The sequence below is a fragment of the Corvus brachyrhynchos genome, unplaced genomic scaffold (genome assembly GCF_000691975.1).
Source record: "Corvus brachyrhynchos isolate BGI_N302 unplaced genomic scaffold, ASM69197v1 scaffold114, whole genome shotgun sequence".
Classification (NCBI taxonomy): Eukaryota; Metazoa; Chordata; class Aves; order Passeriformes; family Corvidae; genus Corvus; species Corvus brachyrhynchos.
In genome coordinates, this window is record NW_008238337.1 from 826,042 (window position 1) to 846,573 (window position 20,532).

At 41.1% G+C, this 20,532-nt stretch overlaps 1 protein-coding gene across 1 annotated transcript in view; it reads left to right on the forward strand.

The window, feature by feature from the left end:
- Positions 1-6: 6 nt before the first annotated feature.
- TMEM132D (transmembrane protein 132D) overlaps positions 7-20,532 on the forward strand; it is a 209,901-nt gene continuing 189,375 nt past the window's right edge. Inside the window, exon 1 of the mRNA XM_008634130.2 lies at positions 7-382. Within this exon, the coding sequence (XP_008632352.1) occupies positions 304-382 (79 nt within the window). The 5' untranslated portion in view covers positions 7-303. The remainder of the gene's footprint in view (positions 383-20,532) is intronic.

Sequence of the window (20,532 nt, forward strand, 5' to 3'; positions counted from 1 at the left end):
GTGCCGGGCACGGGGCTGCTCTCCTGCCTCGGGCAGCTGCGGCTCCGCACCGACATCTGAATCAAAGCTGATTCCTTTTCATTTATTGCGAGGAGAGGGGTTTTCTTTCACGGCATCATCTGTTTCGAAGAAAGGAGGGAGGAAGGGGGAGGGTTAAAGCTGAAGAAGTCTTCTCTCCGAAGGAAATGCCTTTTGCGCTTTCCAGATGACCTTTTCTGAAAATGTAGCCTCTCCAGCTGACCGATTTCTATTTTGACTACAAAGTCTGTGAAACTGAGCCTTAAGTGCTCCACAAACCCTAGGATGTGTGCTTCTGGGATTAGCAATATGGGGCATCTGTTGTCACCTCTCCTCTTGAGCCTGGCAGCAGTTTTTTCCAAAGGTAAGTCTCAATCTCTTCTGTTTCACTGCATCTTGTTTCTGATTTTGCATAGCCAGCCTTTGTCTCTCTCTCTGTAATGCCTTGAGTGTTGATACCCACAGTTCAAGCCGGAAAGGCTTGGGGGGAGCCATGTGCTAGTCAGAAACACAGATGATGTGATGGGAAATCCTGAGTGCAAGGATCTTTCCTTGGTCGACTACGACAAACAGTCTCCAGTTACTGAGGCATTTGTTACCTCCTTACTGTACTTTGGATCAGGTAGTAGATGCTGCTGCTGAGCTTAGCTGATAGCTCAGTTTTGGATTACTAAGAGTTTGTGATACAGAAATTTGAAGTCCCCAGAGGTCCAAGCTGTTGGAGTTGGCTGCCCCCCACCGTTATCTTCTGTGCCGTTTATTAGATAAAAAATCCTGTATCTCAGACTGACTGGCAACCTGGTTTTACTGGACCAGAGAAACAGGTACTTAGTGAAACATTTAAAAGCTTTGATGAGATGCTGTAGCAGGTCTCTGATATCCTGCATGCTGAATGGAGTTTGAATGTCCTGATGGCATCACTTCAGACAACTCAGTGATTCCTTCTTGGAGCCCTCGAGCTTGTTTGCTGTTCGAATCAGAAAACCAGCACACAGACAGTGCACATATTTTTGTGTGCATTTAAAGCTTCCTTGGAACTTAGAAGTGTTCATCGATGGCCTCAGCCAAAAGGTGAATGCATTTCTGCAATACTTAATTTAGATGATTTCGAGCATTCCTGTGAAATATAAATTAGGAGAAATATACATTTCTACCGAGCAGATGCTGTGCATCAGCAGTTACATTTTGGCAGGAAAACAAAGTTTTCACGTGGTTTAGTCTTCAGAGGGGAAAAAGAGCATATGCATTTAATCTGTGATTTTGCAAACATACTGTTAAAGAGTCCTGCTTATAAATATCCCTTTCAAAAAAAGGTATTAGTTATTCTTAACACCTTTTTACACTTTCAGAGATCAGCACTTTTCTTTTTATTACGTGAGTTATTTTTACTAATTAGTTTTTATCCAGAACTGAACTTACTGACAGAAGGCAAAATACATAGCTGTGTATTTCTGTGGTGGTTCCCTGTATCAAATTCCCTCCTCCTCCTTTTTTCCTTAGAACAGGTAAAGAAAGAAAGGAACAAAATTATAAGTCTTCTCAAATGTTCCCTAAATGCGGTGCCTACATAAGTCCTGTTCTAAAGTTGCAAATGGAAATGCATTAGCAGCAGGGATTAGAAGTCAGAGTGTTTTCAAGAGATTGCTTCATTCACATTGCACACTGGTAGCTTGTGATTGCCCAGCTAGGTTGTAAATGATGTATTTTATTATAAGCAATATCATCAGTACTTTGGATAGGCTAACAGAGCAGTAAGAGAATTAACTTCTTCATTCCCTTGGCTTTTGCTGTGTTTCAGTTTGCTGCCTTAACACTGCATTAACATAGTGTTGGACTGAGATTGCAGCTTGTTCCAGGATTGGAAAAAGTGGCATTTCAGTTTTACAGAATACAGCATTTCTTTTATTGCCAACTCAGCAATTACAGCGTTCATATGTGATTTTATTCTTAAATGTTACTTATATATCTTTTGAAAGACGTATTAGGAAAACTTGCCTCACCAAAAGGGTTGTCAAGCCCTGGCACAGCTGCCCAGGAAGTGGTGGAGTCCCCATCCCTGGAGGGATTTAAGAGGGGTGGAGATGTGGTGCTTGAGGACACGGTCGGGGTGAATGTGGCAGTGCTGGGTTAGCAGTGGCACTCGACAGTCCCGGGAATCTTTCCAGCCTAAAGAATCCTGTGATTCCATGAAACCAGACACACGAGATCCCACCAGAGTTACTGGTCCTAGCTGTGCTATTGATCTTGCACTTCAGATACCCAAGACACTGCTACTGTGTGATTGCCAGGACTCTGCTGTTCAGTGATACAGATATCTATCTTTAATGCAATTGTTTATTTTTCCTTTGCTAGCAGACTCCGTCTGCACTGCTATGCCTTAGCACACTGAAAAGACCAGAGTGTTCCTGAGATTTATAGTATGAACTTGACAGTGTAAAAGGTTGATTCCCACCCCCCTCCACGTAGTAAGATAAACAGACAAAAAATAAATCAGGCATGATTACTGCTACAGGGCATGTTTCTTTGATGCTTTTCTGCTGCTAATAGAAAAACTCTCTCATTTATGACACGATGACAAAGTTTTCCTAAAGAGATACAAAAGCTTTTAACATGCAACAGCAATCAGCTGTCTGTTGTGTATAAGGCTGCTGCTGATTACTCAGAACCATGGCAACACACCTTGTACTGCACAGTTCCAAATCTTTCAGGTAATAATGTTGAAGACTTGAGAATACCATTGTGATTTTGCTTTGCTTTTATCTCGTAAAATGCAGAGCTCCAGCCTGAGAAATGAATTGTTGTTTCCAGTAATGAGCTAAAGTTCCTACCAGGCCAGCTTGTCAGTGATGATATAATCCATGTGTGTTAATGCACTGTCAGTCTAATCATATATCTGTGTATAAGGGCAGAGGCGATAAGGCTCTGTAAGTGGAGTTCTGGGGCACTTGTATTTCACAGCTTTGTCTTCAGCAGAGTTTTCTTAAGTCAGTCCTAAGGGGCCAATGCCTACCCTCAGTCAGTTCAGCATTTTGCTGTTTGTTAGCAAGGGTGAAAAGAAGTTATTGGGAAATCTTCAGTCGAAAAATAACCAGGTCCCACTGATGTTAATGAAAACAGACTGTATACAAGAGACACAATAACGTGGACGTTTTGTTCCCTTGTTTAAATGGAAAGTCATCAGCTCCACTGGAGTAGAGTAAAAACTTCAATACTTTATTTGGGCTCCAGGTTCCATGCTTGGCTTAAGTCCAGAATGAAACCAGCATCTCCCTTAAGATGCTAAATACTTTTGAGATGTATATTGTGAGACTAAAGATTGAGGAGCCTTTTTCATTATGAATATCATCAGATAAAACCAGATTTCATTGATTTCAAATTTCAAGTTTAGGTTGACAGTAAAAACCCAAGTAAATAATTCAGTGACTTTTTTCCTGCTTGTGTTCTGCTGAGCATTTTGTGTTCTTCTCTGTCATCCTGGGCAGAAATTTCCTGCAAGTTGCTCTCTAATGACATCTCAGGCCATAGAGCTGCTGGTTTGATTTTCTTTTTCTCTCAATTTTATTGAAATGGAGGCTTGGCAAGCATATTAGGCAGGATTTCCTTGTATCCTCTCAGGGTGTTCCCCATAGCCAGAGATGTGCAGAGCACATGTGCAGTGATGCAAATCTATTACAGCAAGTGAGCGTGGGGAAACAGGGAAACCAAACCCCCAAATGTCTGGTTTTGGTTACACTATAGGAGAGGAATATTTGCATATTTGGCTTGAAACTGCTCTTGCTCCTGTTTCCTTTGGAATTATCCATGTTGTACTGTTCTTTGAACCCTCTTGATTTCCACTGGGTCTTATACTGTAGATTTTTTTGTCTCATTGTGGACAAGCTCCATCTTTGCCTTTTTCTGTGCAATTCTGCTGGTATCAGAATATGTCATTTTGTCCACATTGCCCTTCACTTAGAATTGTAGTGTATCTTTGTGAGTTGCAGTTCTGTAGGAAGTCACTCGTGCATTCCCTGGCATCGTGGGGGTAGTGGTGTACAAAGAACCCCTCAGCTGCCAGAAGGCTGTGGGCCATTCCCAGAGATCTTGATGTGCAGGTCTTTGCTGGCATTGAAGTGGACTTAGGAACGTGGAAAATGAAAAGCTGAGGAGTGCAACGACTGCGTTTCAGCACTACTTGCTTTGGAGTTCATGCCTCTAGAACAGTGGTAGTATGTCAGTAATGGGATATAATTCTGTATACGGGATTAAAATCAAAGATTGTTTTATTTGAGTTAAGAGATGTATTCCTTTCCCCCCTCCATCTTGGTGGTGGCTAGACAGGAGTTCAGGGTTGAATTACAGTTCATGGTGACAGATTTTGATTGTGATGATGAGGCACACATTCCTTTTCTCAAAGTAACAGTGCTGGTGTTGCTTGTGGACAGACCCATCACAGGCAGCTGTTGCCCCAGCTGTGTAGCTGATCTGTATAGAAAATGTGGTGGTTGCTGCTTTTAGGTGGGCATAAAGTACCGATGTGGTCACTATTTCCTGTAAGCTCTGCCTGCAGGCAAAAACCCCGAAAGTTTTCTATAAAACCCCCAAAATAAATTAAAGCTTTCTAGCTTAAGGTTCAAGCAGTCTCTTTAAAACCAAAGTTTTTGTGCTTTGTCCCAGCTGCATTGAACTTGAAGTTGTTTGAGACAAGGGAAGGGGAAAATAACTTGCACTTTTTTGCTCTTGCTGTGTTTCTTGCCACAGAGTACTTGAGGCAAAAGCCCCATTCTGATTCCCTTTCTTTCAGTAAAAACAATTCAGACTAAACAAAACATTCAGCTAGACCCATGTTTTATTTTTCAGCTGCAATACTGGCTTAATGTGATTTGGTTTCTAGTATTTCCCTGTAATGTTCTCATTTTTTACTTCTGTCTTTTCTTTTATTAGTTCCTTAGGACTGGCAGGCTCTGTGACACCAACCAATGTTTTAGATATTAATAAAAGCAGCTTTATTCAATAAAGATCAGTTTTATTTAATAAAGGAGAGAATCAAAAGATAATCTGATTTTTCATGCTGCATTCACATTAGATCAAGCTCCTGAGGTGGTTGTGGATGCCAAGTCTGGTGGCAGTCTCTCACGGGTCCTAGGATACATAAACATGACTCGAGACAGACTGATTGTGGGAAAGCTGAAGAGGCAGCTGAGATTCATCACAAGTTTGGTTTATAAAGTGGCACATTAAATTACTTGGTTTTCACCAGTCTTTGTAATGTTGCCTGCTGCATTATTAATGGCAGCTCCAAATGAAGTGGATTTTAAGTAGTTCTGAGACATGTAGATAACACCAATTATCATGAGCGGTTTTAAAGTACATATTTGAGGATGTTAGGCTACCCCACCCTGGGGGTGAAGTGTGGCCACAGTTAACTGTACAATGAGGATTGGCTTGTTCACGTCTATGATTTCTTCTTTTATTGAATAGACTTAATTCCAGTGTAAGGTGTTGGTGATGGCCTCACAGAGCCAAGGGATTGAAACTCTTCATCTTCCCAAGTACAGCCTGTGTGGTATCTATGCAAACTTCCATCTTCTGCTTTGGTATTGTGACTTAAACTTGACCCAGAGGATGGTGTAACTACAGCTCCGTGACAGAAGGAGTTACATCCATCTATTGATCCGCAGTGGGTGTGATCTGAGCCCACCGCAGTCAGTAGAGGGGATTTCATTGCCTTTAGTAGGCTTTAATTCAGAGTAGACAGTTTTCTGGAGTGGTGTTTTTCAGTGTGTAGCCCACACACCAGTGGTGATTCATAGAACATCTGAGCAGTGTTGTGAAACCAGTGCCAGAAACCTTCTGCGTGCAAGCTAGAAAAAACCGAGGGGAGGAAATAGAAGTAACAAGGCTGCTTTCAGACTGCATCCCAGTTTGTGTTTGGTTGTAAACAAAGACCTTTGTGACAATACCAAAACCAGGGCTCTGTGTAAGATGGTCTGGATTTCTCTCAGAATGATGGCTCTTTTCCTTGAAAGGGCTGAGAAAAACCACTGTAGTGAGACTAACTGTGGTAGTTGGAAGTGTTACTGTGAGCTGTTTGGTGTTGCCTCGGTGCTTCAGACACAGGCACTGCTGGTGTGAGTGTTTCTAATCCACTACAGCAGAGGTTGACTTAAATCAACACTGAGCAGTGGCTCAGTGAAGCAGGGCAGGAGTAGCCTGCCAGTCACTTAATGGCATCTGCGCTCCGGGGTCAATTAACTGCCTCAGAGGCTTCCTTCCACACACAGAGGATGTTTGTTTGTTCTCACACCCTCACTGTTGGGTTTTTTTAATCAAGGTTTCCAGAAAGGTTTCTTGAGGGAGTTTTCTGTGTTGCAGGCAATTGTCTCCCTGGCAGTGGTTCAGTAAAATGCATTTTTGTTTCTTATACAGAGTATAAAAGGTTGGTAGTGGATTCAGTGTTGAATCCACTGGGATTCAATCAGTGTTGCCACATTTCCCCAGATTTACAAAATAGAAGGCTTCTTTCCTCCTCCTGTAGTCACTTCACCTTCTCACAGGCCCATCTGGCTCTGTTTTTAAAGTTACTTCGAATTGATTTGGTTTGTGTAGTATTTTGGGGTCTTATTTGCAAATAAAGAATCTTCCACAGTGCCAGTAAGATTTGTTTTGGCTAAGGTGCTTCAAAAATTTGCTGTGGTAATGATTCGTAAGCAAACCAGACCCACATCTGAAAATGACCATGTAGATTCTAAACTGTGAGAAGGGGGAAGGATATTGAATAATGTAGCTCCTAGGAAAAGCACAAAAGAAATGAGTTAGCCAGCTATGTCTGAAAAAGCAGCAGGGGGAATAATAATAAGCACCCCAAGCAGAGGTGTGCAAAGGTGTCAACACACTCTTTACCCTTGGGGGATACGGCTTTGAGACAGACTAAGGAGCAACAGAGGTTCCTCTCCAGCTGAACCAGGATGCTCTACATCTTGTCTTTTGATCTGTTTGCTTTCAAGAGAGGCAGACTGTTGAGCAGACAGTCTGCAGATCTCTTGCTGAGGAGCAAGGCAGATGTCCAGATTATCACACAGATGAGTCTGCATGTCCTGCATGCTAAAAAAAATCCTCCGAGTCACAGGGTTTAGTCTCATCTAACGCTGAGTTTAGTGTCATCTAATGCTGAATGGTCTCAGAACCTTGGATTTTGTGGGCCCTCAACATCACTTGCTTTTTATTTCTATTTAAAAGTGCGGTTTTATGTCTTCAGTATACATTGTGTAAATTCATCGTGCAAGAGGAGGAACCCAAAGCTGGCAGAGGTAACTAGTCACTGGTGTGTCTGAATATTGATCCATCCCACAATATAGGAAAGAAAACAATCCCACTTAGTCTTCAATCCACTCACCAAAGATTCTGGATTAGCACATAATTATATCCTCCATTTTCTGCTGAGCCATGGTGACTCATTCTACTTGTCTTCATGAAAATAATGGTGATTTGCATCTGCTGATATTTGAAATATCTGTATTTATCGTTTAGTGTTGCATCTCTGTCCTAATGTAATCAGCCTTGCTTGGTTAATTTTAATTAGCTTGTACACATGGGGTAGTTAGTTTTCTTTCCTGTGTATGTCAAATTCCTACATTTAACTTGCTACTTTGCTGCTAGCAGTGGGGTGTATTGGCAGGTTTTCCTGCTTTGAACGAGGGCTTGGTGCTGTTTCTGTGGACTGTGGTTTGAGCTACTGCTGGAAGAACTGTCCAGCTCTGCAAAACTGTAAATACTGTTCTGTATAACTGTAAATACACCAAGTACCTGCAGTTACATTCCTGTCATCCTTACTTGTTCTCAGAAAAAAATAGGTTCTAGTTTGCTCAGGTCCACAAGTCTGTAGCTCTGAAGATGAGGAAGGGTATCTTCATGTGGTCCACAGTACAGGACTTGGGGCAGAACTGAGCAGCTGACTGTGCCCAGCAGAGGCAAGAGGTGCACACACACTGGGAGTTTATTGCCACACGTGGTGCAGAGTACAGCGAATACCTTCACGCTCATTTTCACTCTGTTTAGGATCTGTTTAACCCCAAGTTAGGGGCTTTGTTAGGTGCTATGCTGACCTACAGGATTAGCCACTCATCTGAAGACACGTGCCCTACCTTCTCTAGAAGAGTGGAGAAGGAACAGATGCAGAAGGAGCCTTACAATGTACTGCTGCGTTAGTGCACGTCTGATACGTGACTTACCAAGCTTTGTCATCTTCTAATTCTGCTGTGGCAAGGCCATTTCTAGACATCTCTGATGAGTTCCTTTGTACCCACTCTTAGAAGTTCTACTGAAATGCCAACTGCTCAGCAGTCCTGTGAATCAGGGTGTGAAAGATGGGGGTCCAAAATGTAGTGGACACTTTTCAAAATCTTATTCTAGTCTTTGAGTTGTGCTGTCCCTCTTAGTGACAAAGACTAGTTACACCTTCAGTGAGTAAAAGCAGTGTGTTGTTTTTAAAGCCCCATCTGGTGCTCTGCATAGGTCTGCCCTTGCTCACATGGGGTTCCTCATCCTTGTTCCATATCATGTTCCATATTTCTGGGTTGTGAGCCTACCCTGACTTTCCTGTGCTCTGCTCTCTCCTTTGTGGCTGGCTGTCCCTGCAGCATTGTCTGATAGGAGATGATTTCGTGCATACTGAACACTTGTGCACAGTGGGATTCTGTTCTGTGCTTCTGACTCTTTGACACCATCTGCCCAGCAAAGTGGTTTTAATGGGTTTCCACTGAGCCAGGCTGTACTACAGCCCTGACAGCATGCTCTGTATTTTAAAAAATAAACAAAATCTCTTCAGACAAGCCACACATGAGCATTGGCGTCTCCAGCAAAATTGAGGATTACAGACTGTTTCATATTTTGTGGAGCAGAAATATCTCTATTTGGTAGGCTCTAAAGTAGGAAAATGACTGATATCTCAGAATGGTCTTCTAATAGTACTGGTTTATTTTTTTAAATGACCTTATAAAGCATTATTTTCCATCTCATTTTTAAAGTCAGGTATTATTATCCTATTACAAAAATGCAATCATTTAACCTTGTTAGTGTTCTCTTCTTTACGAGAGCAGGGGAATGTAGTGGTTCATGATGGTGATTTAGGAGTGAGGGTACCCACTGGCTTTCTGTAACCTTTGTAGAACCACTCCAGTTCCCTGCTTTCCCTTTTTCTAAACTGTCTTGTCTGCTCAGAATATGGGGTGTTCAGAGCAGGATCTGTTTTACTTGCAGTTATACAGCATCTGCTGTACGTGTCACCACATGAAAATAATTAATTTCTAGCATCTTGTTAGAACATCTAGCATCATGTTAAAAATTGGAATGTGACATTCTGGTTGCTGGACAATGTGAACTGCTCAGAGGCCTGTAAGAATAGAAAAGAGGAGTGGGGTAAGGAAAAAAATGAAGATATCATGAAAGCATCTGTGTGATTAAAATATTCTAAGAGATTGGGTAGATGCCATCCCTTGATGTTACAATTAATAAGCTATCTAAGCCTTTCCAAACAGCAGCATGAAAAAGGGAACATAAAAAGCCTTTTATAAGAAGATGTCGTAAAGATGTTTTTGTACTTATTTCTGTTGTAATCTGTGTTAATAAACTATTAAAGAAAGTATGTTCAATGTCGGTATTAGCAATGCAGCAAACCACTTACATGAAAAAACAGGTTTTTTGGAAGATGGTGCAGATCTTAGAAATATTTCATTCCTTCTTTGCCCCTTCAGGTCTTTGGGGTTTATTTTAAGCTCCTTCAGTTTGGCAAGTTGTGAACATAATGGGCAGTGGTGGTAATGAGATGGTGAAAGAAAATGTTGGCTGGTCCCTTATGTTATCATCGGGACTTGAAAATTGAGAGTCAATTGGATTCTTCTGAACTCCTGAGCTAACTTGCTATGAACACACAGAGAATCAGACACAATCCTGTTGGTTAGCCTTTAGGTTCTTTTATTCTAAATTACGTGGAGTCTGACCTGGATCCAATTTCCCGTTAGAAGAAATACAAAGCAAATATCACTATGAATTCCCTTGACAATGAAGGTGGCGTTTCCCAAATGCTGTCCAGCAGACTGATGTTTTGAGTGGTATCTCAGTGTTCTGTGTCTGTTGTTGTTAGTTACTCGTTTGTGTAAAGCTAACTAAGGTTAGGATCTGTGGTCTTACCCCGGTGTTTGCTGCTGCTGGTACCTTTTTTCCCCATTTGTCCTGTCGTAGCTTTGGATGTTGCTGAAGATGTTTCCTGCTGTTTCAGCTGCAGCAGTTTACAATACATGTATCAGCATCAGCTGGGGCTTCTCTTGCCTTTTTATATAGCCTCTTTATCTGAGCAGCAGTAGATCAGAGTAATGGTGCAATAATCACTGTTGAAGCATGTATTTGTTTGTTTTCATTTTATTTCTATGCAGTCATATGCTCCTTTCATCCCTCCATCTATTCCTATCAGAATTACGAGTTTGGTTTGGATCAGACTCTGAAAAAAGAGAAATGCTTGTAAGTGGAGAATACTAAATATAGCAGCCCTTTGTTCCTGTATTTATAGTCTTGGTGCTTAGAATGTCTGCGTGTGCATTATAGGTCCTCATCAAATAACCAAATTGCATCAATAATAATAAAAAGGATGGTTCATGAAGAGATTCTCTTCAACTGTTCTCTTTTCAGCAGCTTCAGAAAAGAACGATGAGTTTGGCAGCATATCTGCAGTGCTGACAGCTCTGGGCTTTGGCAGCCTAAGCGAGGAGCAGTGAGTTCAGGTTTAGGTGCAGAGGGGAGCATTCCCAGACCTTGTAGGATTTTGCTGTTGCAGTAGGTCAGATGATAATTTCTCAGGTATTTAGCTCTCCCAACCCTTAGGTATTTATGATCTACAACTTGTCTGGAAAGTTGTTGGGAGACAGTGAAGACCAAAGGATGAAGAAAAATTCCCCCCAGAATGCTAAAAGAGTCTTGCAGGATGTTATTTGCTGTAAGAGGGCTTTTCTGGTGTCTCAGTTCATACTGTGAAGTGCTAAAGCCCATCATCTTTTTCATAACAAGCACATTCTCATTCGTGTTTTCTACCTGAGAAGAGCAGCCCTCCTAATTTTCCCATCTGTGCCTCTGCACCATTTCCTCAGCCCCTTTTGGGCCTGTCTTTGACTTGTTGCAGATGTTTGCTGCCAGTCTGATCCATTTGTCACAGAAATTACACATTCTCCCACTTGTTTTATCTCCTTCCTACAAACAGGCACTATCAAAATCTCATCTGAAGCCTGTGGAATTGTTGTGGCAGTTTCAGTTATCTTTTGTCCTTCTTTGACATGTGTCTTAGGAAGAGTTGATCATTGTATTCCTTCTCGTCTAAATCTGACTGGGCCTTAGCAAATGTTGCTTCCAGTACCTCGTCATTTCCTTCTCCAGTAACTGAATAAATGTTTCTCTCAGATGCTCAGAAAGTGAATCCCTCCATAATTCCTGCACTTTCTCTTGCCCCCTTATTTATAGGTCAGTGCTGTTACTGTTTTCCTTCCAATTCCAAGTCTTGTTTTCAGCAATGGGATGAACGGAAGCAATCATGGAGGAGAACAGACTATATATAATCTTAGATTTAGAGGTGACATTGAACTTTAGTACTGACCTTTGCGAGTTATCAGAAAATAATTGAAAATCTAGGCTGGGAGCCCAGAAAATCAAGATTGAGGGCAAGCAAGAAGAAATTTATGAAAGTTGGAAGATAAGAAGAAGAAGAAGTAAAGATCGAACTCTGTGTTGTGCTACTACTCTGCAGAGTAAGAACTGATAGTGAAGATGGGATTGTGAAAGCTGCATGATAAAGAAAATCAGAACACCTGTGCTCTGTGGGCTGCTCCAGGCAGACAGGCTGTGCACAGCCCCTCACCAGAGCGATCCCGGCAGGTCTGATGTCTTCAGTACACATATATTTGGTCTTATCCTATGAAACTTGTATTCTACCAAACTGCAGAGTTGCCCTCACATTAATTAAAGCAATTTGAATTAAGAGGACACAATCACTTCTTTACCCTTCAGTTTCAGACTAAAACAAATATTAAACTACCATAAATTTTCATGGAATAAATAAATCTTAATGTTGCTTATGCTGAATTCAAGTTGCAGCAGCCAAGATAGAGTTTCGCTTATTTTCATAGTAATCCCATGTGAAATGGTTTGTACTTTATTTCACCCACCTGAAAGGAAAATCAGAACAACTGATGCTCAGTCACTTCTTTACATTCAGTGGTTGAAAATAACTCCTTTTGTTTTTGCAGTAAAATACTCTCACGTGCATGCAAGCTTCATAATTCTCACCTCTTTTTTCCAATAGTAGTAAGTCTCTCTGCACATTCTATCCTTTGCATGACGGAAGCTCTCCCACTTTCCAAATACTCTCAGTGTCTTCCCTTGACCTGCTGGCCAAGGGTGATACCAGGAAGGCTTTTGTTTCATTCTCAGCTGAGCAGATTGCCCAGCTCTCGCAATGGAACTTGCCTTCTGCCCTGCATGAGTAGCTGGGACCAGAGAAATGCTGCATTGTGTGCTCCTGGAGATGCCACAAGCTCGAGAGGAAGAAATAATGAAACTGCAGTAGAATTGTGCTAAGTGCTGTGAAAACACAGCTGGGAACAATAAGCCTTTAGGAGTCAAGGTCTAACTTCACGGGAACAATGTTCAGGATTTTTGTAATTTGGCTGTAGAAAATGGTTCTGACAGACCTTTCCTGGAAATTAAAAACCCCCACTTCTACAGGCATAGTGCAGGTGCAGTAGTTGACCTGTGGTGCTTTCCTGTATTTTGTGTGCTGAATTTGGTCACTTAAATCTAGACTGTAAGCTGTAAACAGAAAAAAAATTACAATAATTCTTTACAGGGCTGAATCTGATCTGAAAATGAATGTGGATGGTAGGGCTGCTCAGGAGCAAAGCCAGCCTCAGCTGGGGCTGCTGCAATCTCTCTTTCTTGTGTGGCATTGCCATTTCTGCAGTTGAGTAATGAGCCATGCAGAGAGCTCGCAGAGACAGCTGAAAACTAATATTTTTTCCTCACTTACAGAGTTTGGGGTTTTTCTTTGCAGGAACCAGCTCCAGTAATACTGCAGTGGCCTATTGAGGTGGTTGAGCTCCTTGATCTGATGGAAAGCTAACGGACCAAAAAGAAAAGCTTTCCAACAGAGATGGGACTGTGGGTAATCTCACCCCGAGGCCACATGCTCACCAGATCTGAGATGAAAAAGGGCTGAGTGCCTTCACAGGCTGCAATTAATGCTTTCTTTTTGTAGCATCAAACTGTGCATCCAGTAGTCTGTTCCCAGGCCTCTTCATTCTCATTCCCTTGCAGAAAAAATCATGAGTGTGGAAACCAGGTGGTGTTCAACCTTAGCTGTTGTTCAAGCATAGAAACCAGGCAAAATGGAAAAAAGTTTGACAGTGATCACTTGGTATTTTTATAATTGCCATTTTCAGCTGACAGGCGTCAGCAAACTAACATCCCATTGCAGCTACAAAACAAGACACGTTTTAAATAAGAGTATGGTAACAATTTTAATGAAGAACACGGGAAAGCCATGAAAGTTAGATAATTTCATATAACAAATACTATCAGTCCCTTCTTCCTCAGTAATTCCTTTTCATGGTATAGCTGAAATTTTTGAAGGGGAGGGAAAGCCTCCCTCTGTTGTTGATAATGTGGTGATCACCACACTTTATATTTTTGGATGCAGCTGCAATATTCCAGCCCTAAGTGGACACTTGAATGCTGAGGATTTTGATGGGTGAGTTGAAAGATTTTGGAAATGATCTTTATATTCTTAATCCAGCCAAACTAATTCTGAGGAGCTGAATTCTGCAGCAGTGATGACAGAGGCTGCAGGCTGGTAATGAAGATGGGAGACACAGGAGCTTCCTTTAGGTTTTGTGTCCTTGCCCCAGTTGCAGAGCTGTGGTCACTGGTGCTGTGACTGAACAGGTTAAGTTCTAAAGGCTCATCATATCCTGTGTGGGCTTCCTGCGTCTCTCCCACCACCAGAATCACTCAGGAGTTGACAAATTCCATGTGGGAACTGTAAATCTGTCACAGGTACCACTGCTGTTGGTGTGTGTGCAGTAAGATGCAAGGACTCTGAAAATTCTCACTGATGTGCATCAGAGTTACCTTTTTTGGCCGTCTGGATTCTTAAGGCATTCAGCCTTTAGGTCAAACTCTGTGAGTTCACAGGAGGGTTTTATTCTATTACAGCGAATGGTGAGACCAGCGTGAGGGCAAGTGGCTGTTTGAGTCGTGGCCCAATTCCTAATTACACCTGTGTGCTTCCTTAATGGAATTCAAATAAATGATTTTGTTGTGTGAAAGCAGTGATATTGTATTTATTTCTAAATTCATTTGAAGATGTCAGCATGGAGCCCTGAGGATGTGAAAGAAAGGTAGAGCTTGTCAGCCTCCCTGGCTGCTCTGAATTACCCTGAACCTATTGGAAATGAAAGGTTCAGAGAGCACAGATGGAATAGATTGAAGCTTTGAGTGAATTGAAAGGGCAAGTTTGCTGGCTAATGGTGATCTCTGTGGAGAGAGGGATAGCTAATAGATCGCAATCATCAGACATTGTGAAATCCTCCACAGAACTGCTTAAGGCATTCAGCTTTCCAGTTCTAGCTTGTGTAGTGGCCTTGTCTTTAATTAAAATAGCTTTTGTTTCCACATAATGAAAATAAAACATGGAAGCATGTAATACTTAGTAAATATGTGATGCAGAAATGTCCTTATCTTGGTTGATTATTTTCCTTCTTTTAAGATAACAAAATTGCATTAATACATCTGTTTAGCAAGTGCTTTTTTTCTCTCTGTAGATGAAGGCTAGATTTTTAGAAGCATCTGGTTCTAAATTTAAGAACCAAAATGCTCCCAGCTCAGTGGATAGAATCTTGTCTGGAGTTTAGGGATGCTGACGTGGTGTTAAGAACTGTTACTGTTACAACAGAAATTGATGAAATTGATGAATTCAGGATTTCTGTTCCTCTGTATAAATTCAATTTCACTGGGTTGTCTTCTGATGGCAGAACTTCTTTGTCTTGAAATTCAAAGTCACTTTCAGATCAGTCACCAATATCTGAAAGTTCATAATTCACTCCAAACCCATGTCCACGATGCAGAACCTAAGATTGCTTTAAAACTGTCTTGAATTAGTTTTACAGTCATCAGGTTTCTTCACATTTTTGTGTGTTAGAGCCAAGTCTGAATTTTGTTGAAAGAGCAAAGAAACCCCATAAAATCCTAGGCAATATGGTGGCAGTCCTGTGTGCAGCAGGAGTTTAGTCTCAGAAAGCTAAAATGGGATTAGAGCATCAGGAATTTCAGGGGTTTGTAGAGAAGCAGCCAAATCAGCCCAGCCCTTCCCTGAGGCAAATGAACATCAGCACGTCCTGATGTCCTTTCCAGAGAGATTCACATTGATCGGATTGTTCTTGAGATTTTCATTGATCTCAGAACTGAGCTGCATTCTCCCTTCCCCTGGATTGCACAAAGGAGTGCTATCTTGCGAGACAGTTTTTTATCATTCCCAAATAATGCTTTCATGCTTCCTGTATACACAGAACAATCCATATCTGCCTTCTAAAATTAAATTCCTCTTACATTGTTTCAGAGCTGGATAATATCACAATATTCACTCTCCAGCTGGTGGCCCCAGAAGAGGATGTGCAGGGCATTCTGTTAAATCTGACGTGTTTCCAAGCTGACCAACTTCCATTTTTTAGAAAAAAATCCTTTTTCAAATATTAAGAAGTTTCCATGCAGCTGTTTTTTCATGTGTTCTTGCAAGCTTCAGGCAGGGGAGCCTACTGTATGTAATTTCAGACATTGGCTGCTGAGACATGAGTTAAAGCATCGGAGTAATGCAATATTTACTTCCCTTGTGACTTTCCTTGGAATATCTGGTGGGCATCTTGTTCAGAGGCAATTCTCCTTGGGAGGCTGCCTAAGGAGATCCACAGTTACCATGACAAAGACCTTTTTTATTTATTTATCTGGGAGGGGGAGGGCAGGAGCAGCAAAAGAGTGGGAGAAGAAAGTAATCCTGAGAGAGGTGAACTTGGCCACTGCTTTTGGAATATCACAGGACGCCCTCGCAGCCTCCTGGCAGGCTGTGGATGGAGCTGGGTGTCGCTTTGCTGGTTCCTGGCTTGGTTTCCCTGCCATGGACACACACAGGGAGGTGACACTGTTGTCCAGAGCTCAGGTCTTAAAGCCACTAACCAAATTTACTGTTTCTACAGACAGAGGAGTCTAGAAGGCCCTCTAGACTCACCATTTATAATGTCAAACATGCAATTAGACCTTTACTCATTGTTTTACCTTTGTACTGAGTCTAGTATTGCACATTTAAAAAGAAGCATTCTCCTTATTTTGATCACCTTTAAAAGGGCAAAGCTTGTTCCTGTTGATTGTCACCATGGTAATCAAAAGCTATTGCTTTCCAGTTTGAATTTTCTGGTTTCCAGTTAAGCAGGTCCTGTTTCACCTTGATAAGGGACCCTCTCTGTTGGGTTAAGGGTGTCTTTAGTGCCCAGTATCGGGGCTTTTTTGATGCACCAAAATCAGCTCTCATCGGAGCCCTTCTGTGCACTGCGAAAGGGCTTTATACAGACCAGTGCCTCTCCTGGCCAGAGGCAGCTGTGATGGAAACAGCTGTAGCATTGCTAGCATTCCAATCAAATATAATAAATCAGATTTCCACCCCTGTCTTTGGTCCTTAGTTTGAGGGAACAGAGAATGTCTATTTCTGCATGGTTCCTGGGATCCTTTGGAATGGCATCAGACCCATCCCTCGGGCCTGACAGCCTCCACATCCTCCTGGTGCTCATCTGCTCTAAATGTTGTCTCTCTCAGTAACAAAGGAGAGATCTTGGCATAAAGGAGAATATTTAGAGGAAACAGAAATTAAGTGCTTTAATAAAGTGTAGGTGAGACACTGGGATACTGTTAGATTTTTGTTATTATTAATTCAAGGGGAGGGAAATACTGTAAAATTAACACAACCTTGGCTGAAGTTTATGGCTTTGAAGAAAATGGTGCCTCAGAGGAGTAGTAGGACTCAGGCTTGATTAAACTGGGATTTCAGAAATTCTCTGCACTGAACAAAATAAAAAGGCATTCAATCTAATTAGATAGCATAGTGGAGGGGGAGGAGGAAGAGAGGTACTTCTGACCTGTTGGCTTTTTATATAACCTTTAATCCATGGGATGTGCCTGTAGCTGTTTTGGTAGATTTGTTTTTCTTCTCAAGGGAATTTGGCCTTGAATTATAACCTTTTGATAACTTTGCTTAGGAAAATCTGAGGAGAAAACTGTCTCGTGGTCCTGTTAATATATACAGACTTTCAGGAGGCCTGTTCTGTAGTTTTTCCTGATGAAGGTTCATATTTTGGCCAGATCCTGTGCTTCTGTTTAGTTTCTCTTGGGTTAAACGGCTTTCCTGCAGTTCTGATTTCAGGAATAAGCATTTAGTTTAAGGCCTATTAATTCTTACATACTTTCGAGGAGCTGATTGTTACTCATTTTGCAGTTGCCTGTTAAGGCATGAGTATAAAAAGATGTAGAGATATGTTTAGAGATAGCTAACATAATGCTTTTTAAAATATGTTATAGGCACAGTTTTAGAAATGCCAGATACATTTTTGGAAAATCTCTACTACATTGTGAATGTCCTCAAGAAACAGAAGAGGGTTGTAATTATGTGTTTTGAAATGGAATTAATCCTTGACCCTTTGGAGAAGCAAAATGCTATTTCTGCTTAGAGGGTGGCATAGATTAATTTTGATCATTTACCAGTCATTCCAGGCTTTCCATCTTCTCCTTTACTTCAAGTTATCAGGCTTCAAAACTCCCCCTGAGCTCTGTGATAAACAGACTTAGGTCAGGGAAATGCTGTTCCTAGGGGTAGGGTTCAGGGTGACCCACTGACATTGCGGAACAGTTTCCAGTGCTGGCGTTCTTTGCCATTTTGGTGTAAATCTATATTCTTGTAATCCCTGCAAGGCTGAGCAGCCAAATATGTGCTTTTACTATCAAATTTCTGTTTGTATTGACAGCTTGGCAATCAGTGAAAATACCAACTAAGGTGCTGTGCACATTTGAGTAAAGCCTGCAGGGAAAGCATTCTATAAAACATAGCTTGGGCAAGGAGCTTCTGGGGCCATAGTGTGTCACGAGGCTAGGCAAGTGTGAGTTATGTTTCCTTTTCACAGGATTTTATTTCTAAGATTCTTAAATTAGGATGATTTCAAATCTGCAACCTACTACGAAGCCAAAGTTCAAACCAGAGTTTGATTTATGATGGTTGCAGCTTGTGTTAAAGCTCATTTGCTCGTCTCCTGTTTGCTGTTGTTCCATTAATGCTCCTTTTGCTTGCTGCTCATGCTGAGCCAGGTTGTTGGAGAACACATTACAGCTCTTTGTACTTCATTAGTTCGGTGTCTGGGAAAATTTGGAAGGAAGAGAAGGGAATGCTCAGCTCGTGCAGAGCGACTCGTGCTCCAGATAACATTCAGTCACTTTGGATTTACATTGCAGCACTGAGGGCAGAGTTTGCCTCTCTCTGAGGAAGTTCACCATTCTTTTTGCTCCTGAGGAGCCTGACTAAAACCCATTCTGTATGGATTGTTGTGTTTCCAAAATTGTGAAGGTTACTTGAAAGAATAGAAGTCATGGTCAGGACTGCTTCCTGTTTTATTTGTGATTGGTTTGTATGTACTAAGGATGGATAACAATTAAAACAGTTAAATAATTGTTATACTGTTCAAAAGCTTTGTGATTAGTATGGAAACATGATTTGATGTTTTCCAGAATGTAAAGCTACCAGTTGTGTTTGTTTCTTTTACGATACTTGATTCTGTTATGTCTAAATATTTAGTTACGTCCATGTATCCAGTGACAGAAACCACAGCAAAACATTTTAAAATAAATATACTGTATTAGTAAGAGAAGCATCTCTGTCCCTGTATTAGTAACAGCCCACGTGGTACCTTCAAAGTTCAATCACTGCAGTGGCTTAAGTTGAGGATTTGGCTGTAGCAATTTGTGTAATGGAGAAAATACCTGTTACTGAGTGGTGGTGAATGACTGAATTTTATTGGTTCATAAGCAAACTTGGAGGTTAATATCTTTGTTTTGTGAAAGAGATGTTTAATTCTGAGCCTGGGAAACTGGCTCTTTTCTGTCTGAAGAAGAAAAAACAGTAGATGTGTTGGATTACTGTAGACTCTGTAACTGAGTGTGACAGATGTATTAAATTAGCCTTTCCCAAAGCTTTTGGTGTTTGCCTCTCTGAACTGTAAATTTTCTTTCACTTGACTTTCTCCCCTTGCAGGTGGCAAGGGACCATTTGGTGCATGTTTCATGTTTCTCTGACAGGACAAAATATTCCAGGCTTGCTGTAAAGTCACAGCCACTTCCATGTGGGTAAAAGACAAATTCTCTGGGATTTATGCTTCAGACTGTAACATGAGAGGATGAAAGGGAAGAGCCCTTAGAAATAAATTCTCCATAGGCTTTTGATTCTCCCCAGTGCAGAAACTGAACAGGGCCCAGTTTAATGTGCCAGTGTGTGTCACAGCCCCTGAGAGCACCGGGGCACTCTGTGGGTGTTAATGAACCAGACACTTCTAATTTTTATTAACAATACACAGCCTTCATCTTACCCTGTCATCGTCCCCTGCTGATTAAAGCATGACGAACCTGTTGCACAAATGGGATGCTCTCTGTGTGTAGGTAGCACTTGAAGGGCTTAATTTTAATCTGATTTTCAAGAACCCTGACTAAATTCAGCTACTTGTTACCTTGTTATAATGGTGGAGTAGTTTCTGGGGGATTACTTTGGATTTACTTTGCTTTAGCAGGAAACAGAATTTATCCCTTTAGATTTCAGCAGGAAAAAAATGTCAGCAGGAGGAGAAACTTTCTAATTAGAGTAATTTCTGCTTTCCCAGCACATATATCTGATACATGTTCTTTCCCTGATCTTATTCCCTAATATGGCAAGCCTTTATAGGATCTTTAAAAATTGAAATCTGTTTTGTTTCTGACTTTGAAAATTACCTTAAGAAAACTTCGCATTTGAGCTCCTTGTTTTAGGATTTTACCTTTTTGATGTATCAAAAAAGAATTTGAAATTCTTATTTGGGGGGAAATAGCTTTGTTGTTGTAATGTATTTATGGCCCATTAACAAAAGCAAATATTTTAAGAATTGATTTTCAGGATATATATATATGAAGTAAATAACTGTACCAGGTAACGAGCAGTTTAACTTGTATGGGTAGCTTCTAACAAAATTCATTTTCTGCTGTTCACTCACCTGCCCTGCAAGCTGAAACAATGTTCAAAGCAGAATTTTCTTTCGTATGATCTTCTTACTCTTCAGAAAAGTTGAAATCAATTCGGATACATTTATTAATGGTTCCTTTAATTAGTTTGCTAATGTCTCTATTTACAAGACTGGCTGCTTGTGTCCTATTACCTGCTGATGAGAG